The sequence below is a fragment of the Oncorhynchus tshawytscha genome, linkage group LG09, assembly GCF_018296145.1.
Source record: "Oncorhynchus tshawytscha isolate Ot180627B linkage group LG09, Otsh_v2.0, whole genome shotgun sequence".
Lineage (NCBI taxonomy): Eukaryota > Metazoa > Chordata > Actinopteri > Salmoniformes > Salmonidae > Oncorhynchus > Oncorhynchus tshawytscha.
In genome coordinates, this window is record NC_056437.1 from 85,296,049 (window position 1) to 85,311,744 (window position 15,696).

General features: G+C 43.4%; 1 protein-coding gene across 2 annotated transcripts; it reads right to left on the reverse strand.

The window, feature by feature from the left end:
* Window positions 1-250: 250 nt before the first annotated feature.
* LOC112259029 (LIM domain-containing protein 2) lies at window positions 251-15,079 on the reverse strand. Of its 2 annotated transcripts, XM_024433793.2 has the most exons (4): window positions 14,904-15,077; window positions 4,552-4,596; window positions 4,093-4,229; window positions 251-4,023 (listed from the first exon to the last, which is right to left on the reverse strand). In XM_024433793.2, the coding sequence occupies exons 1-4, from the start codon at window positions 14,904-14,906 to the stop codon at window positions 3,864-3,866; spliced, it is 345 nt and encodes a 114-aa protein (XP_024289561.1). In that variant the 5' UTR covers window positions 14,907-15,077; the 3' UTR covers window positions 251-3,863. The 2 variants fall into 2 exon arrangements, with proteins under 2 accessions (XP_024289561.1, XP_024289562.1); XM_024433794.2 differs by lacking the exon at window positions 4,552-4,596 and having other exon boundaries at window positions 14,904-15,079.
* Between the last annotated feature and the right edge of the window lie 617 nt (window positions 15,080-15,696).

Genomic DNA, 15,696 nt, shown 5'->3' on the forward strand with positions numbered 1-15,696 from the left:
TGAGGGAACTGGTCAAATTAAGATAACACATCTGTACAAGTAGGAGACAATATTGATGCTCTGTTCTGTTTTCTTCAGGCACCTTGAACTAAAACAACTCCTGTTGTCGAGCATCTGAAAGATTCTATAACAGTATATAATTAACACACTAGCTCCTATACAATTCATTAAAAAAAGGCCTACTATTTACCCAACAAATGACTAGTATCAAATATGAACTGCCTTTACTCATGTAATAAAGACAACCATCTCACTTATCACCAGCATCTTCGTTTATTTTTCCAAAAGCATGTCAAAATGTAACACTACGGAAAGAAAATGATCAAACAAAATACATTTGATTGTGTGTATGTGTGGGTGGGGGACAAATCCCATTTATAATCATGTTCTACAAACACAATTTAACTGGAGTAATAATCCAAAAGAAGAAGAGGAGAGGTGAAAGACGAGTAAGAGCCAAAACGTCATCATCCACAGGTCAAGTTATACAGACTGTTTCTGTTTGTAAATGCATACATTTACATTGACAACAGTGACACCTGCATTGAAAAATAAATGTTAAGTCTACATCCAATTTCGCACACAACTACATGACTCGCAGAACACAGACAGTCACACAGCTCTCAGACCTGAGCCTCCTGGTACCAGTATGGAAAAGTGTACCTACTTTCTTGTTGTTTGTTTCTCTATACAAAGAAAGTTTATTCACAGGATAACGCCATTGTACCTTGGTACACTCCTCACACATAAGACGATATGGACACAGTGTTATTTGATATGATGTTCTTGGTTACAAAGCACTCTGGGTGGTCTCGAGAACCGTTACAAAATGTTAAAAACAAATAGATAACTTTACAACTTGAGGAAATGTACTGAACAAATGAAAAGCATTCAGGAGAGTGGAGGATCAGCGGGTAAGTAAACGTCTGGCTGAGTGAAGCCACTCACATCCACCACAGGGACTAAGTGGAAAACAAGCAGAAGGATTCTTTTCATTCACAGGGGAATAGGCTGGAACAGGGAGAAAGGTATGTGCACTCAAAAACAAAAAATTGTTTTGAAAAAGCATTAAAATGTTAGGCAATAGTTTGCCATTTATTTCTAAGGATTTACTTATCAAAAAGTAACATTTTATTTCCTATTCTGCACAGCATGCTCTAATTAAGCAATATAGCCAGAGGATGTTTGGTATATTCCCAACATAGCACAAACCCCCAAGGTGCCTCATTGCTATTATAAACTGGTTACCAATATTATTAGATTAGTAAAAATAAATGATTTGTCATACCAGTGGTATGCGGTCTGATATAACACGGCTTTCAGCCAATCAGCATTCGACCCACCCAGTTTATAATTCACAGTAAACTTTCCATCACAATATACATTGTGTCATTCAAGTGTTGTGGCATTGAATACTTCCCAAATGATGTAATTCAATGGCTTTAGTTTCATTCTAAAGCTAGAATGAAGAAAATAAAAATCTTATCTATCGAGTTTGTTGGCCAAAGCAGGTGTCGCTTTAGAACATTCCAACCTAAAAAAATACCTGTAGCACAACCGTTTCATCCCAAGGCCCCTCCCACATCTTAAAAAAAATGAGTAAAAGCTATACGGAAGAAATTACTGGGGGCAAATGTGTTTATTGACAATTGTGTGATAAGTAATATCTCAAGCCTTTACTGGGACTGGCTGAACTGACTCAAGCATTTCCAACCTCTCTTCTCCCACCAGGAGGCGCTACTCTGAGGTTCAGAGCACTGTAGGCCTGGGCTTCACTCACTGCGTAGGAATTCCCCTGAACATGCCTCAGTTCAAACAACATTCCCTGTTAGCGCCCACCCCTCACATAGTACTAGGTTGCAAATGAGAACTTGTTCTCAACTAACCTACCTGGTTAAATAAAGGTGAAATAATTTTTAAAAAAGTAATTAAAAAAAAATAAAAGGTCCTGGTGCTCAAAATCAGAGATGGCGCAGCAGCGAGACATCCCACTCCCTCATTCTTTCTGGTTACATTAGTCAATAAAGTAGACCAGACCACCCTGTTTGGCAGACTGAAACTGACAATATTTTCCCCCAATGGTGAACCATCTTCACAAATCCACCACCTCTGCTCAGGATCACGTGATGCAGTTAAGACAAGAAAGCCATGAGGCATTTATAAAAATAATAAAAGATATTTATGTTTGCAGATGTGATGTCACTGGAGAAGCACGATAATATATATATATATTTTTTTTACATTATGTGATTTCACTTGTGGCCTCATCAGGACATCCCAGTCATATGTGAATTTCTGCCACATTCAGAACACTGAATTCTCAGACTTTCGAGCATTCAAGACAACAGGGAACTCAAAAATAAACTTTTTGTTGTTGTTGTTTGTTTTAAAAGGTCATCCAACTCATAATTCTGCGTCAAACTCTGGCCTCTTTCTAGAGCTGACTTTCCCAATTGGCAGATCACAGACAACAGGATTTTGACATCGTTCCCCCACCAGAGTTCACAGTTGTCTTGAAAGATCCGAAAGTCCCGCTTAGTTTTACACACCAACTTAGCCCAATTTAGTACATGAACAGGCAGCTCTGCATGGACAGGAAGCAGCGGGGGATATTAACGTGACAGTTGTGGTTTCCTGTTAGGCTATGTTCCCTGTCAATCTAACATTGACTTGTCTGGTTAACATATATGGTCATATGTGCACAGTATAGTGCAATATGTTCACTAAGCACAAGCTATGTACAAACACCTATGAGATACTGCTCATATTCAGAATAAAGCCGAAAAAGCCTCTACTAGTGAGAGCAACTTATCGCATGACCGTCAAATCCAGCAAATAACAAGAGCAAAGAGTGCATTTTAAAACCAGTAAAGTGAGATTAAGAGTCAATGAAGCAGATTAGTTTTAAAAAGTCATCCAGAACACAGGAGGGCAGTACAGACTAAAGGTACAGCTAAGACTCATACAGGACAAACATGCAGAACTGAAACCTAGCAGCCATTCAGATCATAGGAGCAAAAAAAACATTTGAACAATGAGACAGAATTCAACTAAATGTACCCAGAGAGAGAACGTGTGACAGTTTTACAGTACCGTGTTTGTTTCTCAGATAAGTGAACCCTGACAAACTCACAAATGGGCTTCTGCCGGTGCTACCGCAATGCAGAGGACTGGTCTTTAAAATTGGTGTTAGATTTAATTGACGATATGGAACTGAAAAGGAGGTCATAAAATAATACAAACTTGCTAATGAACCTAGCTCAGTATGGTTGACCTGAGTATGCTCTACAGCTGAGAGTGAACTCCAGCTTCTCTAACCATATGTTCACCTGAGCATACGGTCCCTTGCGCCTGTTGTGTCAAAAGGGTGCAAATTTATCCGAAAAATAAACAAGAAAACAATGATTTGTAGTCCTCAAAAAGACAGCAAAAACATACCACTGGTTTGTGAATAAGCAGTTTGGTCACAATCAACAATTTCTAAAGAGCAAATGTAAAATAAAAATGATACTAAAACCAAATGAAAGGAATAGACACCCCACTAAATAAAATGCCGAGCAACAGGGAGCGTGACCGGCCAGTCATCGTGGGTGTGTGTCTTCCATGTGGAGCGAGCGCACAGGAGCGTTGACTGCATCCCTCATGACACGTTGGTGCTCTTTATGACATGTTGGAGGTGGAGACGAGGCAGCTTTGGGGATGAGATGGGAAATGCCAGTAGGATACTCCTGACCTGCAAAACAACCAAAATCTAAAACTAACCCTGACCGTTACCAATTCTGAAAATAAAAGTCGGTTTGCAGGTCAGGAGTGTCCGTATAGCCTTTCCCGTGGGAGAACGGTTGGGACACAGACAGGCGTGGCTACGCAGTCTTAGTTATGTTCTCTCCCTCCTTGGAGGTCCAAAGCTCCTTGTGCTGCTTGCGGCCAAAGCCCTCATCATAGTTGCCTTTGCTCTTGAAGAGCTGCTGGAAGTGCGGCTTGCAGTAGAAATCCCCCGAAAGGGCAGCAAATGTGCCCAGGCTGCAGGGAGGGGCAGAATATAAACAAAAGAACACAGTTTGATATGGAGTGAGTGAGTGAGTGACTCACCTGAGTTTGGTGTTGCAGTGTTTGCAGCAGAAACAGGCCGAGTGGAATATCAGGTTGTTGGCCACCAATCTCTCCATGGGGTAGACGGTCTTCTCACATGACGAGCACACCTCCCTCGGTGTCTTGAAGCTGAAGGACTACGCACATGAACAAAACCCACACCGTTACTATGGCTTCAAACGTGTTTCAATGGATAAATGAAGCATCATCTCAACTTGCTCACTTGTCTATAATCAATCTATCGAAATGAGTTGCTGTTGAGAGTATGTGAAAACATATACTGTTATATAAAACTGTAGTTCCATTATGGATGACGTTTAAATGACATCTGAGTAAAGGTCAGTAGAGAGAGATACACTGGGCCAGACAGACAGGTAATGGAGAAGGATAGTGATTAAAAGAATGTCCTACTGGGTAGAAACCGGGACAAAGGGGGGGTGATAATGGAGGTATATTTACTTTGGAGCGCTGGACAGGTTTATCTTCAGGGGTATTTCTGTTGTCCTGGAATAAAAATGAGTAAACCTCAGTACTTTCCTATTTAGTGTTATTACAACAGAAGTGTAAGCATTCAGGATTTCCCCTGTTATATTGACAAAACCATGTCCATATTATCCCTCTCATCTCAGTCGTTTCCCCACTCCTGCTCTCTCCCTCCCAGCAGCTCCATCTGTCAGTGTACTGTACTCCCCAGAGGGAAGGTCAGCTACCTTCTGTCTGGACATGTGAGTAGGTACACTGAACACACAATCATAGGGAAGCACAACCATTTCAAATATTAACCCCAAGCGTGACATCACGGACATCCTCTGGATGCTCTCCACTTGCACAGCGGTTTAAGAAAGCAACCAATGCCACTGTTACACTACATCACTAAACTGGAATTCTGATGTACAACTGAGTCAATAAAAAACCCATTTGTTCACAAACCTTACACACAGTTCAGTGTGAGAGCTTGGCCTTAACAGAGAGCACCATTCAGGTCTATAGAACTAAAGGCCTTATGTAATGGAGGCCCGTCTCATTTCTCTACTTGTGGCTCCAAAGCCCCACACTCTGACACAAACATCCATGGACTTCCTGCTTCAACTTGACTCTACAAAGAGGCCCTGAACACTCATTCCTCTCCATGACAACTGCATTATACTGTACACAAACAAGTTACTTTCAACATACAAACATGAACTCCTAGACCCTACTGTCGGCACCGACTCCCTGTCAAAACCCATGAGGGCCGGATAGGTATCATATTGTCTGCCATATTGCTAACAGATGTTGACCTAGCAGATCAATTTGGAGTGGCTTAGAGTCAGTTTGAAACTAGGTCACAAAAGACCACAGGACAGACATAGGTCAAGCAATTGGTCAAAGGCGCGTAGGTCTCAGCTGTCTCACCTTGCTCTAAACACACCTGGTGAAGAACTATACTTCAAAACTATGTGACCGACAGGCTTCAGCAAGTTCTCCACATTGACATCCACGCCCTGAAGCTGGACTAGCAATCAATTAGCAGACAGAAACACAGACACACGCATTTAGGCAGACGCACTGAAAAGGCTGTGTCCACTTGTGTGCAGGCCAGACTGCTCTCTGGGAAAGTCCACTGCTGACATCTAAACCCTGACTGTTATGGAAGGAGATTGGTGGTAGTAGTCAGGGGGGGCTCATTTGACAGACAACTGTGCGACAACCCTTTCATGAAGCAGAAAGGAGGCCATTCAGGCTACATTCACACACATTGAAGGGGAGTGGACACACAGAGCACTGATCCACAGGGATATGGCTTGTTAACAACAAATCCAGCTCCTCATTGGGTCTGCTCAATTAGAACGCGTTGGAACGGCCCGAAAAACTCAATTAAACTGAAATCATGTTGAGCCATAACAAGCGGTTCAGAGTGAAACCCATCAGACACTGACTCAATCATGTTGCACTTCACAACTGGCAGCTATTAGGATCAAAGAAGAGCTCCCCAAAAGCCCTTAATCATCTAGCATGTGCACAGATACAGTTACCACAGAGACTTTGGGAATACAATTGGTATTCTATTAAATTGAAATGATCAAATTAGTAATTTTTGCATTGGCGTAACTGTCGCCCACTCACTACTGAACCCTGATGTGAAAATCATGTCAGATATCTTTAAAACTGAATGACTGAGGAAGCTGGGGTGTTGCCTTAGTTTGTGAGAACGGAATGTCTGATGGAGGGACTGCAACTTCCTGTAGATGCAATCGCCATCCTGACCATCTTCCTCCTCACGAAGTCTCCTTCATTCTCATATTTGGGTAGGGTACAGGGTGCACTGCATGGTAAACTCACTTCCTGTTGCAACAAGAAAGCAACCATCAGTAACACTCAACAGGAGCTTCATATTTCATAAGATAAATAAACGGCTTCAAAAGGCAATGGTTTCTGTTTTAGCACAGCATGCAACGTACAGTACATTACAGAAAGGTTCATCACCAATTCAGGCTGCACAAGATACAACTGCAGGCCAGAATTGCCATAGCCACTAAAAGATAATGAAAACAAGAATAGATACCATGGCAGGCAAGCACACAGTCAGTCCTGGAAGGCTTGTACATGGCTGGTGCCATCTGCCTTCTTTTGCCTTATTTGTACATGAAGACACGCCACTGACTGCAGACCAAAAAATGACGATGTGGCAGGAAGTAGTGATGACACAGACTTTAAGAGTCCCTGTGGGGAGCCTGCCACAGCCAACTGCCACCCCACTGGGCTTAGAGCACAGGCTGATTACAGCAGATAAGAACTACCAGAGGGAATGATCAGTGCACAGACCAAACCTCTCCTTAAATGGTGAGAAGGACAATATGAACCTTGTGGTGTGCCAACCGTGCACACAACTAAAGGTGCGCAAAAACAGTAGGCTAGATGCAGGCTGCCCATTAGATGAACACACGGTAATTCCATTACAATTTGGTGTACCCATTTAGATTAGTTTGAAGTTGGAACCACTTACTAAAGTGTCCAGCCAGAGAGAAGAGAGCACTTCACCAATTTTGCTAGAGCAGGCTCCCACCTTTAGCAACATTAATATTCAGTCTATTACCAGTCATTTATTCACACTAAGCAGAAGAGACACTGCATCTCTGTTTGAGGTTCAGGTAGGCTACACTTCATGTATGTGAGATTCTTTCATGCAGCCATTTGAAGAGTTCGGCCCTGCTGTGCTGCACCCACAGTCAGATCAGGTTGAGACTCTCCCTCTCTGATGAGGAGCTCCTAATCTCATTACAATGACAAATCCCATTGCCTGTTCCCCTGGAGCTCAGACCACCACAACAATGGCAGGGGGTCTGGGGGTGACTGCACCCTGCCTCGAAGAAAGAGGCCTTCACCGGGGTTGTCTGTTCAGGCCCAGGGAAAGCACACTGGGGCTAGCGCTTCCCTAATAAAAGTATTGAGGGAAGGGTTTGGAGTGTCAAGTGCTTGCTTGCACGGCTATGAATTCCACTTACAACTTTGAAACGGTCAGCGTTAGAAACCATAAACCAGACCTCAGTCCAATATTTGGGTATGTTTATACAGAGAACTAGCCTAAATCTGCCCCTTTTAGAAAGGTTACAGGTACAGTCAGGAATATTAACAGCCATGGGACATCAATGTTTCCATCTAGAGTAGAGGCTAAGGGACTTGGTGCTGGTAAGTTTACTTAAAGCATTTCACCCCAGGCTGTGACACACACACGGAGCGAGAGATCAGCCAGTGTTCTTACGGTAACGTACACAGTAGTGAAACTTGCCCTAGATGTTGAAAGAAGTCAGTGGCCAGTCATTTCAGTTAGTCTCTCAGCACATCTTATTTTTAGACCGCTGACTTGCACCCCTTCATGAGACAGAGGGATGGAAAATAAACAGGAAAAATGCACTACGATTACACCAGCCTGTTAAAGGGCCACCCATTCTGAATGTTATATTCAGAATGGGTGAATGGCGCTATGAAACAAAATGGCAGACGTTATACATCCCTCCCACAACCAATTGTTTTTTTTTTTGTTTTTTTTTTTTTTTTTACCTTTAAAAAATATATATTTTGTACATAATGTTCCCACTAGTCTCTTATGACCGAAAAGAACTGGACATCAGGACCGCGATGACTCAGCATGGACAGGCAGAATCCTTCTTTTTCCTTTAATGAGTCTGACAAGCCCGACACAAACAATATACGGCTTTCTCGGGAACAGGCCCAGATCCCCGTGATTAGCGTGAAGAGGAGGCAGAGAAAGTTGGCCAAAGGGCAGACTGCCTTCTGAGAATTTGTAGGCGATCGAATAAACCCACACTTCCTTCCATTCTGCTAGCAAACATGCAATCTTTGGAGAATAAAATGGACAAATTACACTGAAGATTAAACTACCAACGGGACATTAAAAACTAATATCTTATACTTCACAGAGTATTGGCTGAACGACGACACCATCAACATACAGCTGGCTGGTATTACGCTCTAACGGCAGGATAGAACAGCGGCGTCTGGTAAGACAAGGGGCAGCGGACTATGTATTTTTGTAAATAACAGCTGGTGCATGATATCTAAGGAAGTCTCGAGCTATTGCTTGCCTGAGGTAGAGTATCTCATGATAAGCTGTAGACCACACCATCTACCTAGAGAGTTTCTGTATTTTTCGTAGATGTTTACATACCACCACAGTCAGAGGCTGGCACTAAGACAGTAATGACGGGATACAGCTCATTCAAAAGCAAAGACAAAACGTGGGGCTCCTAGTAGCCGGGGACTTTAATGCAGGGAAACTTAAATCCGTCTCACCAAATTTCTATCAGCATGTTAAATGTGCAACCAGAGGGAAAAAAAATTCAGAAAGCAGGAAGCACCATTGACCAGATCAATAAAAATGTAAAAAGTGGTCAGATGAAGCAGATGCTAAGCTACAGGACTGTTTTGCTAGCACAGACTGGAAAATGTTCCGACATTCCTCCAATGGCATTGAGGAGTTCACTACATCAGTCATTGGCTTCATCAATAAGTGCATCAAATGACGTCGTCCCCACAGTGACCGTACGTACCTACCCCAACCTGAAGCCATGGATTATAGGAAACATCCGCACTGAGCTAAAGCTGCCACGGTCAAAGAGTGAGACTAACCCATGAAGCTTATATGAAATCCTGCTAAGCCCTCCGATGAACCATCAAACAGGCAAAGCACAAAGCCCAGTGACACGAGCTAAACTACTTTATGCTCGCTGCGAGGCAAATAGCACTGAAACATGCATGAGAGCACCAGCTGTTCCAGAAGACTGTGTGATCATGCTCTCCGCAGCTGATGTGAGTAAGACCTTTAGACAGGTCAACATTCACAAGGCCGCATGGCCAGACAAATTACCAGGACGTGTACTGTGAGCATGCGCTGACCAACTGGCAAGTGTCTTCACTGACATTTTCAACCTCTCCCTGTCAGAGTCTGTAATACCAACATGTTTTAAGCAGACCACAATAGTGCCTGTGACCAAGAACACAAAGGTAACTTACCTAAATGACTTCCGACCTGTAGCACTCACGTCTGTAGCCATGAAGTGCTTTGAAAGGCTGGTCATGATTTACAACACCATTATCCCAGAAACCCTAGAACCCACTCCAATTTGCATACCGGCCCAACAGATGGCACAATCTCTATTGCACTCTACACTGCCCTTTTCCACCTGGACAAAAGGAACACCTACGTGAGAATGCTATTCATTGACTACAGCTCAGCGTTCAATACCATAGTGCCCCCAAAGCTCATCAATAAGCTAAGGATCCTGGGACTAAACACCTCCCTTTGCAACTGGATCTTGGACTTCCTGACTGGCCACCCCCAGGTAATAAGGGTAGGTAACAACACATGCTGATCCTCAACACAGGGGCCCCTCAGGGGTGCGTGCCCAGTCCCCTTCTGTACTCCCTGTTCACTCATGACGGAGTGGCCAGGCATGACTCCAACACCACCATTAAATTTGCCGATGACACAACAATGGTAGGCCTGATCACTGACAACGACGAGACAGCCTATAGGAAGAAGGTCAGAGACCTGGCCGTGTGGTGCCAGGACAAAAACCTCTACCTCAACATGATCAAGACAAAGGAGATGATTGTGGACTACAGGAAAAGGAGAACGGAGCACACCCCCCGTTCTCATCAACGGGGATGCAGTTTAGCAGGTAGAGAGCTTCAAGTTCCTTGGTGTCCACATCACCAACAAACTAACATGGTCCAAGCACACCAAGACAGTCGTGAAGAGGGCACGACAAAACCTATTCCCCCTCAGAAGACTGAAAAGATTTGGCACAGGTCCTCAAAAGGTTCTACAGCTGCACCAGCGAGAGCATCACTGCCTGGTATGGCAACTGCCCGGCTATGACCGCAAGGCACTACAGAGGGTAGTGTGTATGGCCCAGTACATCACCGGGGTGAAGCTTCCTGCCATTCAGGACCTCGTATACCAGGCAGTGTCAGAAGAAGGACCAGAAAATGGTCAGAGTCCAGCCACCCTAGTCATAGACTGTTCTCTCTGCTACTGCACAGCAAGCGGTACCGGAGAGCCAGGTCTAGGTCCAAGAGGCTTCTAAACAGCTTCTACCCCTAAGTCATTAGACTCCTGAACACCTAATCAGATGGCTACCCAGACTATTTGCATTGCCCCCCTCTCACTATTGCTATTTTACTGCTGCTCTTTAATTACTTGTTCGTTATATTTATCATCTGTATTTTTTAAACCACACTGTTGGTTAGGGGCTCGTAAGTAAGCATTTCACTGTAAGGTCTCACCTGGTGTATTAGGCGCATGTGACAAATACAATTTGATATTTGTGATCCGAGTGATGTTCTATCGATTCCCTGGGTCATTTCATGTTTTCATATGCATCCGAGTTGATGGCGTTCAAGGCAGAAATACATCTGGTATGACGTAGCAGTGATAAAGTCTCACTACGCTGGAAGTTAATAGGAATACAACTTTTAGATTATGAAAACTTCTATCATACATGTCAGATTTCAAAATTCAGGAGGATGTCTTCTCTCAAATGAGCCATTCGTGCCAATTCATTTTTTTTAACTGGAGACAAAAAGACTCCCAGTCACTCCATGAAGGAGAGCACTCCTTGTCCCAGAATCGGACACGTGGCCCATTGACGTAGCATGGACAACTTTTGCACTGTATATCTGTAGTTGTGAATGTCAGTCTCCACTCTGTGGCACATCGATCTGCAGATTGAACATGGTGAGATTGTAAACTCCTAAATTGATAGTGCAGTATGTTAAGGCGATTTCACAGCTAACTAGCTAGAGATAGATGGTACTGGGGTGAGAAGGGAAAGTCAGCGGACATTTCTGGTCACCGGTGGATCTGAAACAAGGCCACCATGTCCAATGAACAAGCCTCAGCTAACAAATAAGTCAGGCAGTATCGAGGCAGTAGAACCACTAAATTAGCAAGTTTTTTTCCAACCTCTGTCAGTTGAAGTCTTTCTTCACTTGCACATGTCAGGGGAGGCCATTTCCTGTGAGGCTGCGGTGAGAGAGGTTGTCCTTATACGACTAGTGACAGAGAGCCTCAATGCCATAATCACGGATGTGAAACCTGTCTAGGGAGGTAACAGCTGACACTGACAAACAGGGGTCAAGATTGTCTAAGGAAAACCTCTGAATAACATCTACTCTCAGCTTTCACACATTCCCACTGGCATAACCGAACATTTTACGGACATCCCATCTCAAAAAGGTTAACGAGAGATGTTTAGTCTGAGATTAACCCACAACCTTTGGCTCAAAGTCAGCTTTTAACAATATTGCGCTCTATTGACTTTAGCATGTAGGGACCCAGCGAGAAGCCGCTGATCATGCATTTAATAAAGTCACTCAAAAAACAGCCCTCAGCATCAAACCTCAGAACTGATACAACCTATCGCACAGAGAAGAGAAAGTTGCGCAACCAAAGCCTGTGGAGGGACAGGAATTCAGGAAGACAGGTATCATCGCGTTGACCAAAACACATGCAAATCTGAAGTCTACCATTCTATTGGAATGTCACAAAACATGGGAGATTTTACAACTACAGCGCAACATACCTTCTGCCCCCTTTGCCTGTTGTGTCAGGCTGTGTGACAGCAGGGGCAGGAGACAAAAGCATGAACTTTTAAGCCTATGCATCCCAAGATATGAAAGGTGGGTGGTGTGTGATGCAGTAGGCATTCCTCAGTAAACCAGGTTGCCCACAGTACACACTGCACATGTAGGCACTTCGCTGCTGTCATTCTCACGTGAGGCGAGGTTGCTGTGGAAAAAGTTGCATTTTTTACTGGGCAGTATGTCCTTGGGTCCTCCCAATGTGACTGCAATTGCTTGGTACTAGGTTGTAAGAACAGCCAATAGGAAGGTTAGCTAACCGATGGAAACGTTTAAACGTCTTGTTCAGTGTGCATCTAAAAGAATAGTGTTATTCACAACAAGCAACGATACAATAGAGCAGGTGTAAACACAATGAACCGTTAGTGCCCTTTAGGAAGTTTGTTTTCAAGAAGCTTCCATGTCACAATAATAAAGACAGGAGCGGAAAAGTTTGGGGCGGAAATTGCTGGGATAAATCCCATAATGCTGTGTGAATGAAGTCTTACATCCCTCCAGGGCATTACAAACAATGACTGGATTATTTCTGACATGTTTATTTGCTGACTATGGTTCATTGCTAGTTAAGAATATTTGGGACTTCTACCCATGCGTGCTATATAATTACTGAATCAAGTCAAATGTATCAAAAAAACATTCATTTTTACAATGCAATCTACAAGGGAATGGCATGTCATTATACCATGTCTTAGTTTATCTTATGTCAGGTTATTGTTCAATGATACCCTGCCTCAAAGACTGAGGTATCAAAAACAATTAATAATTTAACTGCGCCATTAGGCTAGCTAAAATGGCCATAACCAATTGGGCAGCACACAACAGCTGGATGCATCTCCCACTCACACCCTCCATTAATCTGCACCTAAAACATACAGCACCTGACCGTTCTCTTTTTGCACTCCCTGTCCAATGACTGTAGTTAAGGTGCTGTCATCTACACCATCCCAACAGACCATCTCTGTGACGTCTGTAAAAAGAAAATCTGACACCATGAGGACCCGCCAGCTATAGAGGAAAGCTCAATGAAGTGCATGTTGAGCTGTTCACTCAAAAACAAGTGGAAACATCTCCCATAGTTGTATAAAGGAAACGTGCACTATATGGTTACTTCAATTGGACCTGCATGTAATTAACACATTTTACATTGTGACCAAAGCCTCCCCTCCACTCTGACAGACAGAGGCAGTATGTGCCTTTGACAAGTCATTGGGCAATGGTGCATATGGCTGTACAATGGAAATGTTCCAAGCAAACTGCAGGTGCAATTCTCAATGCAGCCTAGGTGTCAATACAAGTAGACAGTCTTGGCACGTTCAACGTAGACAGTGAAACCAGCTTCTATCCGCGCAGAAGACAATCACTCAGAACAAACGTCGTCTCGCCACAGAAACTTGCCCCACAAATCCGCCAGCATTGACGTAAATCTGTCTTCAAACCATGTGTTAATCCTCGGCAAACAATGGGCCAAAATTACAGACAGCACATCTACAGATCCCCAGTTTGTACCCACAAAGTGGCGGTAAACGAAAAAGATCATATGCCAAGGCAATAATTATAGAGATCGGAGTCTTGATTCGATAGAGCGCTGGTCTGGGAAGACCGCAGATGTGTTCTCCAAGGTCTCAATTTAGAGAACATCATGCGGGAATGGAAGAGAAGACCATTTGAAACAGGTACTTTACCCACTCTGCTAGTGCTGGGCCATGCTGCTACTGTCATGAGCTCGCAGGGAGCCAGATAATTCACAGGGGCGTTACAATAAATCAATATATGATAATTGATGCATTTCTAGGCCAATACCGTTCATCATGACACAGCGTTGGCTTGCAATGATGCGGTCGGCTCATTGCCTTCCAGTTCTTAACAACCGCCTTGCGCCTACCACACCAGAATCCCTTCCACAGCCCTTTATGTAACAAGGAGAGACGCCAGGTTCTGTGCACCAAATAATGGCTGGCATGATTAGGTAATAACAGTACGTAGACATTAAGATTATCAGCCAGCCAGAGAGCGCTTCTGAAGTCAAACTGGGTGAAGTATATGATTGGCAGGCGTAAACTTAATAAATGGTCAAAATAAAAACATTTATACTACGCACAAACACAATCTGTTGAGAAAACCAACAAAGGCAATCGACAGTGCACATTTCCTTCATATTCTACATCAGAGTGATCAAACTAAAGTTAGTGTACTTTATCCTAAAACATGACAGACAATGACTTTTTAAAGCTTCACTTGAGGCAAAACATGAAATAAAGCCTCAACCAGTGTAAATAGCGCCCGATATTGCGCTAGCTCGCAAGCTAACGTAACTATAAATATGTATCGTTCGAGATAAGCTCATTTTGAGTGAAATGCTGGGTAGCTGCACAATTCCGTACATAATGCCGGATTGATTAATCAGCGTGCAAAAAAAAAAGAGATGGCAAGTTGGCACAGTGCAATACAATAGCGTTACATTGCACGTTTTTGCCCTATTTAAAAACAGAACAGCAGGGTAAACATGAGTCATTCCACCAAAAAACGGAATGGATGGCTAGCAACCTTGGTAGCTAGCGAGTTAGCATCGTGTGGACATCACCTCATCACAAAAGGAGAGGGAGGGGGAAGAGGGTATGCTGTCGCTAGCTAGCCATCTCTGTACAGTAAACGCGAGAAGCACTTACCATCTGTGTACTTTCGTCAACGTTTAAATAGAAAGACAATTTGGTGATCAATAGGCTGTGATCGATTGCTTTCTCATTCGTTTCCCCCGATTTCTGCTGTCAGGATTCTTCCTACAGACCCGGCGAGTAACCTCAGCTTGGCTCCCCTGCTCTTGTTTTTCAAGAGTCGTTTTTTTTGTTCTTTATATTAGCAGGATGTTGCACGCTATTGGTTCCAGTCACCCCCCGGCTCTCTCCCCTTCACCCGGCTCTCTCCCCTTCACCCGGCTCTCTCCCCTTCACCCCACCCCGTTCTTTTACACCACCTCCCTCTACTTAAACGGTCATTCTTAAGAAAAAGATAATCCCAAAAAATATTAACAGTGTAGATCATTCCTAGGTTTAAAATTTAAAAAAAGAAACTAACACACATGAATATGCATACATCACAACTAATGTCATCTCTTTTGCTGACAGGGTGAAAAAAAAGCACCTTTCGACTCTTTAAAAAATATATTAACAAATCAATAAAAGTAGTACATGGGGGAAACACCTTTCGACTCTCATCTACACAGTCTGACTGTACTGCCACTTATGTGTTGTGTGCTGCAGATGACAAAGAACCCAAAGTGCACTGTACATGTAACAAGTCTCAGCACATTCCTGTCCAAAGTTCAGTGACTGAGGTTTATGTCTGGGTAGGTAGGTATGAACCACTCTTTGGCCCAGCATAGAACAAGTTCCACATTTAAGAGGCTGAGAAATCCTGCCGAATTCAAATAATTTGTAACAGCTCGAAGAATAGCACCCTCAA